We start from the raw sequence: 15,118 nt of genomic DNA on the forward strand, positions 1-15,118 counted from the left end.
AAAGTGCTCTTTCCATTTATCTTAGATTCATTGTTTTTGAGGAGTATTGAGTTATCCTGTGGTCACAGGAAAGTAGGACTGTGGGAAGTTGGGCTGTAGATGGCCTTTGTTGCCCCAAAAACCCCCCATGCATATCATGTTTGTCAGCATAGATTTTTGTCTTGCCACCACTGACTTGATTTCTTGGATTGGATCCTGCTTTGAGGAGCTGATATGTCTCCTTCTGCTGAGATGAGGTGTCATCTTGCCAAGCAGAATGAGCCCTTCTCTTCTGGTTGTGGAGGGCTTGGATCTCGGTGTTGTTCTCATTGAACCAGTCTTGGTATCAATGGTTGGTATAGTCAGTGGATTCAGCACAGGCCATATGGATGGCGGTTTTAACCCTTTCCAGAGTTCCTCAGTATTGCCTTCATTTGTGGACAGGCCAGAAAGCTGTTCAGGGAGACACTGTTGGAGATCTACAGAACTTTGGGTCTTGAAGAGATTTGGCGTTGAGAGTCCTTTGCATTGCTTTGAGCTGTTTTCAGTGTTTTGGAGCAAGCTGGATGTTCATAATGGGTCTGACAAGACGGTGATCTGTCCAGCAGTCATCGGTTCCCTGCATGGCCTGTGTCGTACAGATATCCATTTGATCACAGGCTTTAGCAGTGACATAGTCAAGGAAATGCCAGTGCTTAGAGTGTGTGTGGCTCCAGGTGGTTTTGTGTTTGTCACTCTGCATTTCCCACATGGTATGAAAAATACCATGGGAGAAGTGAGCCATGTTACAGCGGATGGTCTGGGAAAGTGTCTGAGAAACAGGAGGTGCCTGGCTGAGTAAGAGTAGCTGAAATCAAATACTCCTTAGACAAATGAGGCTTCCAGGGTTTAACCAGCACATCCCAGTTGTAACTTCCTCTTCCTTTGACAGGCTGCAGCTGTGCTACAGTGATAGTCTGTGACAACCTGAGCTATACTTGCTATTGGCTTTTCCTGCCCAAAAGCTGATAGGTCAAACTGTGTGTGCACTTTCCTCCCTTTGAAATCTGAGGCTGCTTTGTATACCATCTGTCCCATTATGATAAAGTTACTCTCTGCAGTTTTCCATACACTTCAGCTGCATCTCAAAGTGGAGAAATGGCTTGGAGAAAGATCTATTGTGTCTGTTGTATTGTATTAGTTGGCTCTGGCAGTCACTAGCTCAGCTGTTGGAGGGGGGTTGGCAGTATAGTTTTTTAACACAGTTATATAACTGCTGTTCCCACAATCCACTGCCATCCTGTGTTTGGGGCTAATGGGCCATAGGTCACTTTCTAGTTTGTTCTTGCTGGACTGGCCTTCCAGCTGCATCATTGTGTAGGGTCCATTTTGATAAAAAGGTCCAGGAATGCGAAACTAATCTTGCTAAGCCCTGGAGAGTCTGCTTTTGAGTTGCACTTAGTTTTTGAAACCATCCTGAGGGAGTTAGAAATATTTAATGTATCACCTTTCAGACATAGGAAATACAGTGTTTGCATGTTTTCATTTCAGTGTCAGCAGTTTGGCTTTAAACGTTTGCCTATTGTAGGGGGCACTAAGGTCATTCTGTGAATGGGCAAGTTATGCTTTTAATCATGACTTGTAGACTGGAATCATGTTCTGGAGGCTTTATGCTACCATTTCACAGTGCATCGTTCTCTGAAAATAGATTTGGACAAAGATGAAGGGGAGCATATGGCCTTTATGTAATAGCTAAACTTCCTTAATAAAATTCCTGTTGAAGTCAGCGTAGTTTGGTGTGGAGGAGAACGGGTTGGCAATATTGCTGTTTTTCTTGTGTGTTTGCCCACTACTGTAACCAGGCATGTAGGTAATGACTTAAAATTACTTGAAAGTTTCTCCTTTTTTGGGTTTGGAACACTGAGATAAACTGGATGTGGACGTAACACTCCTTAGAGCTGTTTTAGGCTGTCTCCGATACACAGCATGGTTTACCTTCCACAATAAGGGACCCGTTTTTAAAACAGAAGCTTAAAATCTACAGAGCCTAGCTCATTCCAGGGCAGGAGTGAGGATGAATACAGGACAAAAAACACTTCATCTGTTTTGGGACTTACACACCCTTGCCCTACAGTCTTTTGTAACCCAAATGCCGTAATATTGTTTCAGTTCCTGGGAAGTATTGGAAAATAAGAGGGCTCTTTGTTGTCAGAGCTGAAAAATGGAAAATATTTCAGTCTTAAACTGACATATTGAGAACCTCTAGAAGCTTAACTAGAGTGTGTATTTTAATTGTAAAAGAGCCAACATGCACCTAAGTGTTAGTCAACAAATTGGCCAGAGCATAAATGTAATGCACCAATTTCGCCATGTTTCAGTTTACAATAAAAGAGATGAACTTTATTGTGGCCTTCACATCCATATGTCAAGAGGGTCTCAATTTATTGGGAAGAGCATTTGTTAAGGCATTTCCTACACTGCCTGTCTAAGTTTTAGCTTAGGTTTTTTCAGTTATTACAGAATGTCTAATAGCTTTAGGAGATTAAAACTGTTTTTCCTGTACATTTTATCCTCCCAGATTTCTCCATCAGAAGGGAAGTATTGTTAGTCCTTTCAACTGGCTGCATTTGCTGTATAGGAAACTGTTTTTTAGATGCCCATCTTAATTTTCCCCTTAAGTACAGACTAGAAGTTGGAGTGGGAGAAAGTTATGCTGAAAATCTTGGTATGGAAAGGCTGGAAAGCTGCAAGATTCACCATCACATGAGAAGAAATTGGCTTTAGCTAGAGAAAGGGGCCTGGAAAAGGGTTTGTGTTTCTCCGAAACAGTCTGTTTAGGTTAACTTCAGCGTTCAAAGTTACTGCAGTGCCACACTGATGAAAACTAATTATAGCTGCAACACAAAAGCGGTAGTGTTAGTTTGCAAACAGAATAGTTAATTGCCACATCGAGCCTTTGAAATATCAGATAAACAAATTTATTCTGTAAAATAGAGGCCATTAATGGTGGGCCCTGCTGCGATTGTCTGCCTTATTGCCTTCCTCATTTCCTGGGGCTCTGTAATTAAACCATTAGCCTGTGTACCATGCAGTGAAGCAGCAAAATCTGGTGTGGTAAAAGGAGGGTAAATGAGACTATGGTATAGATTATAATCTACTCCATGATTGTCTAAAGTGGTTCATTTTGGTTTTGTGTGGATTGCAAGAATGGCTTTAATATTTTGAGAGTGTTGCACCCTTCATGGCTGGTCTAATTTATGGGTGGTTGTTCGGTTTTTTTTAACTGAAAGTATAGCTCATTGCTTCTGATATTAACTTCCGTGTTGTCAGCTGTCAGTTTTATTGTGCAGTCGTACAATCTTACAGGTTGCTGCTTACTATTATGCAGTTTTTCTGCATTGTGAGGTTCTAGACTGAGCCTCCCTGTTGTACTGTGGAGATCTCTTTCTGGCCTAAGTCCCATGCCTGTTTTCTGAATAAACTATCAGGTTCCATCCGTCTGCTTATTTCAGCGGTGTCATCAGTCGGTGCCTGCTGTGACACCTACGGCATTCTCCGTGGCAGTTGAAAATAGAACTCCTAAGTTATTAGCTGCCTTACCATCTCTTGCCAGATGTCTGATCTCAGTACATCTCTTAAATGCTTGCTGGTTCAAACTCAGGCCGTCGGTTGCGATTTGAAGTTACCACCGAATTTACTGTTTCATGCAAATTTGGTTTCAGCTGATTTTTCTAAGTAAATGGTGTCAGTATTCCACAAACGCGCTCTCACAATTGGTAGGCCAGTTTGGCAGGTCACGGAGGCTGAATTCCACTCCTGATCCTTGGAGACAATACCTCAAGTGGAAGATGGAAGTAAATTGGTGGGGCTGTGTAAAAAGTTTGCATCATCTCTCCAGAAATTATCTCTTCTTCAAAAGGAGGCGTTCTGTCTCGTGGATTATTTACATGGCACCTTCTGTGAGCAGTATAAAGTATTCAGGTTTCCTTTTTCATGGCTGTTAAGATTTCAGTTCTCCTGGCCTTCCATGTGCGTGGGTTTGGGCACTCTGCGCCAACGATTCTCAACCAGGGTGCCATGACATCCTAGGGTGCCTTGCTTTCCTTTCAGGGCGGTGCAGGATGCCATATAGTGTTAGCAGTCTTAGTTGTGCAAGCATGATTCACTGAAAACCCCCAGAGATTTCAAATAGTGATAAAAACTATTCTGACCTGTTGTGGTATGTGTGTGTTCTTTTCCACTGAAGTAGTGTGGTATTATTTTTCTGCACTCAAAAATGAGCAAAGACCAAGAGCTGGCATATTTTAAGGGGTGCCTTGAGCCTGAAAAGGTCAAGAACTACTGCTCTATGGCAGTGATTCTCAAACTTTTTTGTAACAGGACCCATTTTTAAACATTGATTGCCAGTCCTGACCTAGTGCCTCTCACTGACCCACTGCCCCCCAGCCCTCCAGTGTGTGTGGCATGGGGGGACCCCAAGCAGCCCCTCTCAGGCTGGAGCTCTGCCAGCCTGCAAGGGAAAAGCCACGGTTTCCTGCATTTTTCTCCTTTTAAAGGAGAATCCATTTTTAAAGTTCGTTTGCGACCCTTGGATAGGCATCTGGCTGGGGTCATCTGATCCCAGCCCTCTTACCTGCCTAGGCAGGGGGTCGGACTCTATGATCTGTTGAGGTCCCTTCCGACCCTGGCATCTATGAATCTTTCATATATTCTTGCAACCCACTTTTGGGTCATGACCCACAGGTTGAGAAACACTGCTCAATGATATTATCTCGACCACAATTTTTGCTCGTGCTTCTTGGCACTGAAGCATCCCTGTGGAGCTCGTGGTGTTGTCAGCACCTCAATGCAATTGTTGGGGCAGTATGTCAGCTTACTGCTTCAGATGGTTTAACTTTTTTGACATGGGTTTTCTAGCAAAATATGACTAGCCTGTTGCCATATAAACACTGAGGTAAAAGTCAATAGTTATTAGGGTTCTTAGTGATTTTGGTGAAGAGTTAAGTGCTGCTTTTGGGAAAGGGCCCTATTTCTGATCTCTTGAATACATCAAACCCTGAGGCTCTAGATGATGGGCAGTGGTATGTGGAGCAGCTTCTCTCTTCCAGGAGGGTGTGTGTGGATAGCTCGGATATCTCTTGGGGATTTAAGGTCAGGAATTCCTTTTAGGGTTAAGCATCCGACCCTCTGAAAATAGAGCAGTTGATTTCAATGGCAGAAGCAGTTTTGATTATTTTTTTTTGTACTGAAACAGAATGGCAAGTACAGCCTAACCCTACCCTAATGCTGTTCCCCCCCACCCTTCCTTTTCTGTGACCACTACACAGATGCTGTGGGTTACACAGTTTGGCTGTGTGAGCAAGGAAGGAAGCAGGGTGCTTAACTGCTGTATTCAGCCAGAAACGCCACATTGTTTGGTCTCAGAGGACACAAACCTAACCTCATTTACCAGTTGTGCTAAAGCCGCAGAACTCTTCTCAGACAGACTTATTTTTTTGTGGTGAAGTGGGTCAGATGGGACAGCTGAGTTAGTATGTTGATTTGGTGATCCCTGAAATGCATCGCCTGTGAAGTTTAATCAGAACTCTTGGTCTTTTATTAGACAACTAGATAGTTGTAAAAAAATGTTGCTTTTTTTATTTGCAAGCTTTCGGGCACATACACCCTTCCTCAGACATAGGGGAGTGCAAAGCCTGTGAAATGTAACAGCTGGTAATCTCAAGGATGGTGAAAATGAACACCGCTTTGATGGAGCCGTTCTATTCAGAAAGAGAAAGCAGAGTGGTACAAGCTGAAGACCAGGTAGAGATTGAATTCCTCCATGCTGTGGCCCTCCGACTGCTGATCCAGCTTACTGAAGCAACATCACCGGCGGGCAGATGATATCGTGCAGTACATGTGGGTGTGAGGCTTGAGGAGGTCCCTTACCAGTCCTTTTCTCATCTTATGTCTGGAGCCATATGCACCTTTTCTGCAGTGCATATATAATCAGAGCCCTACAGCCTTTAAGGCTTTAAAAATCAGGAGTGCTCACACGGCTGCCCAGCCCTTATTTTTCTTTAATGGTGGGAATTTTTCAAATTCCTCCATTTGAGAGTTACTATCGCCCACCTTGCTTTCTTTTTGCTGCTTACAAATTGTCAGCCTTAAACAGGTTTTAAAGAGATGATTCAAGTGAGATTCCACATGATAAATTCTTGGTGGCTTTATCCAGCAGCTAATATTGCAGAAAGGAGCTTTAGAAATACTAGAATATATTTATTTTTAATAAGTTGTACCTGCTGTGAAGATTGGAACTAGTATTTTGAACTGCCTGGGTTTTGGGGAGCTCCATTTTTGACTGGTTGTTAGGACCAAATGGGAAATCTTCATAAGCTTGTGTACATGAATTAAAGGGATCTTGAGTTGCTCCCTGCATATGTGAGGAAACTAATTTCACCATTGTTCTAGTTTGCCTAAAATGTCTGATTTCTGTTATTCCTGTCATCTCTTTATCATGGACAGCATGGGCAGTAGTCCTAAGGGCTTTCCTAAAAGTCTCCTGCTCATGTCATACCTGTCCCGTCCCCTCCGCTCCCCGGGAATATGGGTAGAATGAGAAGGCATTTATTTCTTATGCCCCTCTGAAACCACAATTGAAAGTTGCCCGTCGTTGAACTTGGTAATTAGCTGCTAACCTGAAAAAAATGTGTCCTGTGAGCTGTAGGTGAAAGCTTTCTCCTGCCCAGATAGATTTTTTTTCCTCTAAAACCTTTATCTTGTAGACACAATTCTTTCTTGCTTATAGATCTTTAAGACACTGTATCCTCTTTGCTTAAAAGAAGTTAACCTTTCTTTTCTCAGTGCCTTGGCCAAATGCTTTCCTAGCTGGGTTTGAAGTGAGATTCTCAGACTTTCTCTTGGATCTGCTCTTAAAAGTGATTGAATATGCTGTGTTGTAGGAACCCCAGGAAAAATGTCTTCATTTTCATAAATGCATTTCTGAACAGGTCTAAGAAGTCCTTACTGCCTGCTCTGTTTCAGTGTAACTGAGATAGTAAGAGTCTTAGTATTCAGTCCTAATTGTTGTTTCTTTGGTAAAGAGCAAACTTGGTTTTCTGTGCAATAGAGGTGGCCTTTTTACAGGCAGATAACTATTGCTCAGTATTTCTTATTGTAAAATCATAAGTGGCAAAAATGCATTTGTCATTTCTACGGTGAGAGATCTTGATGAGGTCAGCTACCCTCTTTCTTCTGAGTTTCATCTGGTATAACTTATCTTGCAGTAAATGTACAGCATCTTACCCCAACAGTATTTTATAGTGGACTAGTTCATTCACACTGATCTATCATGCAGTGAAAACTTTGGTTAGTGAAGACATAGATAGCTGCATGTCTCTGGCTTGTTCCTACCATGTTCCAAATTCCCCTGTTGGGAGGAGCTGCAGAACTTGTGGTATGAGCACAACTGTTTCTCGTGTGCCTCCACCCGTCACTCTTCTTGTAGCAGTAGTGTCTGTGGATGCTTGCAGACATGAAAAAAACCCAAAATTCCTCGCTTCACCACAAGCAGCAGCACGTTGTCTGTATAGATTGGGCACTTCAGCGGGGCTTTATGGCGCTTTTATCTACCGTTTATTCAATCAGCTATTAGATAAGTGCCAAACACCACCCCCCCCCCCCCCCCCCCCCCCCCCCCCCACCAAGTTCCTGATCTATACAGATACTGCAGAGTGAGGTCCAACTAACACACTGGCTCTCCTGGGCATGCACTGGGCTCAGTGCAGAAGCATGTCCAGTTTAAAGCATGGGTTTTTTGTTTTTTTTCACACCTGTAAGCAGCCTGTATGATTTGCGGTGATGATGGTTTGAGCCTGGGATTAAACTACCAAGTGGGAGTTAATTGTCTGGACAGATTATAGTAATATACCCTTTTATGTAATTGGCTATTTTAGGGGCAATAAGGTCATGTTCTTGCAGGGAGAAGGGAGTGGATCTCCTCTTCTCTTCTCTTCTCCTTCTCTTTGCTTCTCTTCTCTCTCACTGCTGTCTTAGTCTGTCTTTAATGGTTGAAATGACTTTCAGCTTATGACTTTGACTCCAGCTATAAACCTTTAGATCTGGAGGTAATGGCTGTGAATGGGAGAGCCCAGGCAACCTCTTGGTAGTAAAACCTTGGAAACTTGGAGTCCTCCAACTTGACAGCTGGCTGAAAACTGTGCTGTAGAAATACTGCAACTTGGCTGAGGCTCTTGTGGGGGAAACTGAAGCCATGTTGATTGCTTAGGTTACCAGTTTGTTACTGATGTGTTGATGCCCGTGTTGCTATCCAAAGCCACATGCATTTTACCACGTGATATTGTACTGGTGTAAGGCATATTAATCCTTGGCTTTGCATCTCTTTCAGCTTTCATAGGGGAAGAATGTCAGGAGAGGCAAATCCCAACAAAGTGGAATTGCCCAGGAAAAGCGTGGAAGCAACTGTTGCTATTTGTAGCCCAAACAGCAGTCTGGGGCATGGATTCCTTTCCCATCCTGCTGTCTTGGAAAGTGGTCCTGCTTTAGGGCCAAAGCATCTGGTAGAGCTGTTTAATTTTGAAAGGAAATTCTGTGAATTTCTAGTTGTACGATCCATAGTGGATTCTGCGGGCACATGCTTTCGAAGGGCTCAGCTCATCTTGGACTTCCTGTGGTAAGGGCTGAGATGTTAGGGGCTTTGACAGTGTGCACTGAGGGGGAAAGGGCACAGTGGCATAGTTGACTGGGTACCCTGAAGTAAATGTCTTTTAAAAAAGGGTTGTATGCCTTTTTTCCTTGTGGAGATAACCTTGAAAACATCTACATTGCTGCAAACTTGTTAATTGAAATAAAACAATCACAAGTGCTGAAAAGAAGAGGCTGTTAGACTCCATATCTGCAGCAAGAAACAGAATTTTAAATATCACCCCACTTGAAATACAGAATCTACAGGCCTGCTCCAAAATCTAATGGCCACATGCCCCCTCCCTGTTGCCACAAGATACTAATGTAGCAATGACACATAAAAGAGTTGTGGTGAGGTGCTGGGGAATAAGTGTCCTAGTACAGGTGTTCCCAACCTTTTTTAAGGAGTATATCCCTTTTGGGTACACTTCTGGCGGAACCGGGGGGCGGGGGAGAGGGGGGGAGTTTGGAGGGGGTGGCTAGACACGGAGCAGGGGGGCTTGCACACAGAGGTGGTGCAGGGTGGTGGATGACAGTGGCCACATTTGAAAACCACCCCCCTTCCCCCGCATCCAGCTGGCTGGACAGTGCCTGTGCAGCTTGCAGAGAGGAGCCGCTGCTCCTGGGAGGCGGTGGCATGGGGTGGTGGATGGCATACCCCTGAGGCCCTTTCCAAGTATCCCCGGGGGTATGCGTACCCCTGGTTGACAACCCTTGTCCTAGTAGATTGAGGGGTTCTGTGTAGGAGAGGTAAAAGGCTTGGAAGTTTGGAGCATATATGTGTTTATATATATTTATCACTAATATGGGCAGAGTAGTTGAAGGAATCAATTTTTGAAATTATTGCAGTACCTTACTGTAAGATGCTAGACTAGATTCACTTACTGGCAAATCTTATGTTCTTATTTTTGATACATTTGAGAGAGAATCTAGGAGGCAGTGCATCAAGCTGTAAAGGTTGTTGGAGGTGATGTTCAGTTCTGCATTGGACCTTTCCAGAAACAAGTGAACTGTAGATGAAATAACCACTGAGGCTGGCTTGCTTTGTGTGATCTGTACAGTAGGATCCATTTAAATTGCACTGAGGGATTGCCAAAGGAATAAAACAGGGTCTGATCTGGGTTACTGTAGGACTGAACCTTATAGCCATATGCTGAAGGTAAGATTTGCAAGTAGTTTGGCTGGTTCGTTTAATGTCAGTCCTATTAAAATCTCCATGTGGGCTCTGTACATACTTTACTTGTAGAAGAATGTTGTATATTATACAGTGTAATCCCTGAAATGTTTGTAGATCCTCCTCCAGCTCTTTTCATTGCCTCCCACAATGCTCTAAAGAATCACGAGCCTCTGAAATAAAAATCTGTAGGCCATAGGTCTTTATCTTTGCACTGTAGCATGCATTTCAAAATAGGCTTGTGTTGTCCTGCTGTGAAATCTCCAGTGGCTCTTGGGGTTTTCATTATTGAAGTGCCTCAAGCTTACACGCACATACTTACATGTGCAGACCTCACTGTGCTTTTAGAAATCTTTACTAGCCAAAAGGCAAGGGACTAGATGACATGTCTAAGGCTTTTTCTAACTCTGATTATTAAGATGGTTAATTGGTTAATTGATTATTAATAATTAAGAGTTGCTTAACTGATTATTAATTGGTTTATTAGCTGCATTTCTCCTGTGCCCTTACCTTTCCCTGATCTGCTTCGTGGAGTCCCTGGAAGAATACTGCAGCATGAAGTTGTGATAAAAACACCCATTTGGGCCATGATAGTCCTTCAGTGTAACTTGTGAATCCTCTGACTTCCACAGGACTTTGAGTGCGTCTGGGATCAGATGTCATAACACTGTTTGAAAGACCAGGAAAAGTATATTTGTTTTATGGTGCTAATACCATTGATAACTAAGAGCTTGACTTTTGTTTCTTCTAGGTATTGTCAACCCAAAGAATCCCAAAGAAGCGCCGAAGTCCTTCAGCTTTGACTACTCCTATTGGTCCCATACCTCAGTAAGTTTTGGATTGTACGGTCACAAAAACAGCTCTATTTACCTGTTGGACTTGCTTAATTTTCTCCTGACTGAATACCAGGTGGTTGTCCTGGTGCTGTTGCATTCTGAATGATACAGGTCCAGAGCTTTGTGTCACTATGTATTTAGTCATGTGTGTCCATCCCGTCCTGTTGTCCTCCCCCCCACCCTTCTGGATTTGAAAAGTTAAGTTTGCAGGGTATGAGAACAAGTATGTGTTTGAAAGAGGAAAGTTGGTAGAGGCTTGGGCCCAAGCACTTAGCGTAGCAATATTTGGCACAATTTTTTTTTCTCTCATTTTTAATCCAGAAATGAAAGTGTCTTAAGCTTCTGTTGCACCATGGAAGAAAGTGAATTGGATTCCATTGGCTTGTCAGGAAAAAGCAGGGCATAAGCACTCTGCCCCACCCTTTCTGAGAGTTGGATTGAAGGTCTTGCTCATGTCCGGCAATTGTTCTGCATCAGGGCACTGCAGCTTTGTACTAGGCCCCCTCCCATGTTTTGTTGAAAGATGAAAGAAAGTGGATCATCCATATTTTTGCCCATTAAGCATAGATATTTGTTTTGGGTGAAGGGTAGGGCATTTAGCACTTCTGCACAGGTTAATTATCTCAGAAAACCCAAAGCCTATAAATAAGCTTTCTTGAACAAAGCTTAGATGAACCAAATTTCATGTTGAATAAAACAGTTGTGTAGAAACCATATCATTATGTGACTGATCAACAGGCATTCAGAAAATGTTGCAAGAATTATTAAACTAAATCTAATGATAGAAATTATGGCTGCTTGCAGACATGGGGGGGAAAAGCCCCCCCAAAAAACTTGGCATGCTCCCACATTGAGCCCAGCACATTAATTGGACCTGGTGTTTATTCCCAACACCTGTATAGGTTGTGTGCTTCAGTGGGGCTTTTTTGGTGCTTTTATCTAATAGCTGATTGAATCAACTCTAGATAAAAACACCAAAAAGCCCTGCTGAAGTGCTGATTTATACAGATGCTGCAGAGCTGAGTTGAACTAATGCACTGCTGCTTCCCATAAAGCATACTCCCTCTCCCTCCTCTTCCAATTGATGCAGAGTGAAACAGATCCTTGTTAGTGTGGTGATATGTTGCATGGAATATATAGAACAGGGGTTTCCTTAACTAGTCAATGGAGAAAGTGAGGAATTCTCTGAAAAGGGATGTTAAGATGTACAATGAATGCCAGTTCAGTGTTCATTTTTGTATCCTAGACCTTGCCTTGAGCAGTGTCTTGAATGGTGTCCAGCAACTGGATGATGATGTCTGATCTCTGAATATAACATTTTCATAGTTTCTAGGGTCGGAAGGGACCTGGGCAGATCATCTAGTCCGACCCCCTGCCATGGCAGGAAAGAGTACTGCGGGTCAAACAACCCCAGCAAGATGGTCATCTAACCTCCTCTTAAAACCCCCCAGGTTGGGAGCCAGTACCACCTCGCTTGGAAGCTGGTTCCAGACCCTGGCCGCCCTGACCGTGAAGTAGCGCCTCCTGATGTCCAACTTAACCCTTCCCTCCGCCAGCTTGTGACCGTTATTCCTGGTCACTCCTGGTGGCGCCCGGGGGGACAGGGACTCCCCCAGTGCCTGTTGATCCCCCCTGACTAGTTTATAGTAGGCCACAAGATCCCCCCTCAGCCTTCTCTTCTGGAGGCTGAACAGGTTCAGGGCCCGTAACCTTTCCTCATAGGACCTGCCCTGCTGTCCCTTGATCATGCAAGTGGCCCTCCTCTGGACCCTCTCGATGCTGTCCACATCCCTCTTAAAGTGTGGCTCCCAGAACTGGACGCAGTACGCCCGCTGCGGCCTGACCAGTGCCACATAGAGGGGGAGGATCACCTCCTTGGTCCTGCTTGAAATGCATCTGTGGATGCACGACAAGGTACAGTTGGCCTTCCTAGCAGCCTCCCCATTTTCTTATCAAGTGATTGAACCTGACCACATGAAAAAGGCGGATTCACTTCTTTTGTTCACAATTTTTTTAAAAAAAAAAAAGCTTCTGTGATTTATCTGGAGATCTGGGAAATATTTTTAATTGCATGTGCAGCAAGCATAATTCTGTTGTGATCCTTCCAACCAGGCAGCTGGGACCGATGATCCGTCTGCCTTTGGCATTTTTTCTGGGTTTCTTTCATCAGTGTTTTTTCAAGAGCTCTTGCAAAGTCAAATCTTTTGAACTTTGGCCACATTTTCCATTAAGGAGGGAGGTCTTGAGAGAAGAAACACCTTGAACTCCTGTATTTCTGAAACTTGATTTGATAGCATTGCAACCATGCTCTTCTGGACCAGTTTTGTAAAACCATCTCATTTCGATGAAATGATGGCTTCCTGTTTATTTTATCATATTCTGAGTCCAGTACTTGTTGATTGAGGTTTTTTTATCTGGTTCCTAGTTCAGTCAGTTTATAAGAAATTACCTGTATGTTGTTCATAAGGGGGATGACAGACTAAATATCTACTTACAAATTAGTCAGACAAGGTTCTTTGGGTGAATCTGATATCTTTTCTTACTTTGAATCTTACTTAGAAATTAATTCGTTCTGCTGTTCCTTTAATATCAGCTGAAATAGCCTCCGTGGGCGCATCCATACATGCAAGCACATGTGCTTGCAGCAGCTCAAATAGAATCGGTGCAAATTTGAGCTGGGGCTTTTTGCCTCAGCAGATGTGCCTGGACATGCACTTCGGTGTGGGGCAAATTGTGTCACTTGGGGCAAAATAACCCTGCCTGGCTCCTTCTGGATCTGCAGCCAGGGGGGGCTAGAGCCCCGGGCCAGCAGCTGTGCTGTCAGCAGCAGTATAAAAAGCTGCCCTGTCCTGGCCCCATCAGTACAAAAAGCGGCCCTGTCAAGTAGCTCAGGGCTACCCACTCTCAGGAGCTCCTGGGGCCCAGCCAGTTGGTACCTGGGGACACTACACCTTGTGCCAGTTGGACTGCGAAAGCAGCCCTGAGAGCTCCCTGCACTCTTTACCCACTGCAGCAGTCTGGCAGTGGGGGCTGCTGCCTGGCTGTGACCTGCTGCCACCTGCCAGACCTGGATGGGGACTGCAGAGCCAATAGAGGCATCTGCCCCTTCGGGCCAGCTGCCAGTGGGCTGTGGCTACCGAGTTGGCCTTTGTGCGGCACTACTGCCATATGTACCCCCTGCCTGGCCATCTGGGCAGCTGTCGCCCGAAAGATGTTCCCAGAGTGCTGGCCTGCTTTGATCTGTCAAAGCATGTCCTCCTGGCCCCAATTGGCCAGGAGGTCACCCACCTCCAGCTGGGTTCAAGGTGCCAGCTCTGAGCAGGCTCCTCTGCCTGGGTCCTGCCACTTGCCTCCTTAGCAGGAATTCTGGTGTTCCCTATTTGAAAACTGAAAAATCCCTGATTAAAAAGATCCCAAAGTCATTCTGTAAAATATCCCAAAGTCCATGTTCCTCTACAATTAAAACAAAAGACCACTATATATAGAGAGAGACAGCAATCAGTTGGACAATGTTTTATTTATATATCTACAGTGTTAAAGCAATTTGGAAACTTACTGAATTCTAAATACCTATATGTTTTGCTGTTTGTCTTTGGTTTTCTTACCATAGAGCAGTTAGAGCTCCCCCTGACCACTTCACTAACCAGGGTGTGGGACAGCTGGCCCTGCAGCCACAGGTCCTGCCAGCAGGTCTCACCCTGTCTGGCATCTGGGCACGCTGGGTGTGTGCTGGGGGGATGTGGGGTTTGTAAGTGTGGGGGTGTGTGGGTGGATTGTGGGGGGACTGTGCAGGAGAGCTGCTTGGCCTCCCTGCACAGCTCATGGACTGCCCCCCAACAGGGGTTACAACCCCCTCATAGGGGCCACATGGCCCCTGCAGAGGCTACCCCCACCTACAGGGCCCATACGCCCTATCCCCGCTTGCTCCTCCAGCCCTCTGGATTGCTGCTCTGCCTGGCTCCATCCCCCACTGGTTCCTGCAGCACCCCCAATGGCTGCCCCACCCCCTGCAATGGCTGCTCTGCCTGACCCCACCCCCATCCCCTGCTTGTCCCTCCCCGGGACCCCAACCTCCCAGCACTTTAAAAAAAAAAAAAAAAAAAAAAAAAGCCTTGCACTCGCCAGTAGTCCAGGACTCAAAACAAAAGAAGCCCCACACTCACTGGCATTAGCAGCTTTGTCGGGGTCACTGAGGCCACATAGTAGAGCCCCACTGTGCAGCGTGGGGCAGTGGGGCCTGGCCTCTGCTGCCTGGCACCCACACTGCCACTACCCCATTGCGCAGGTGTGGCTGGGGTCGGTAGGGCACTGTGTGGCTCTGTGCACTGTCAGGCAGCTGGGGCTGCTGTGCCTGTCACCCAGGCCCTGTGCTGTGTGGAGGGCTCTGCCACAAGGCCCCAGTGACCCCGATGGCAAGGGCTAGTGCTGGTGAGGGCTAGACTTCTTTAATTTTTTTTTTTTTTGAATT

The 15,118-nt window shown here is 45.0% G+C and overlaps 1 protein-coding gene across 1 annotated transcript in view; it reads left to right on the forward strand.

Annotated features, from left to right (window-relative positions):
• Window positions 1-15,118, forward strand: part of KIF1B (kinesin family member 1B) — a 143,192-nt gene that overhangs the window by 29,535 nt on the left and 98,539 nt on the right. The window contains exon 3 of the mRNA XM_025212245.1: window positions 10,566-10,642. Within this exon, the coding sequence (XP_025068030.1) occupies window positions 10,566-10,642 (77 nt within the window). The remainder of the gene's footprint in view (window positions 1-10,565; window positions 10,643-15,118) is intronic.

The sequence above is a fragment of the Alligator sinensis genome, unplaced genomic scaffold (genome assembly GCF_000455745.1).
Source record: "Alligator sinensis unplaced genomic scaffold, ASM45574v1 scaffold366_1, whole genome shotgun sequence".
In the NCBI taxonomy this organism is placed as follows: domain Eukaryota; kingdom Metazoa; phylum Chordata; order Crocodylia; family Alligatoridae; genus Alligator; species Alligator sinensis.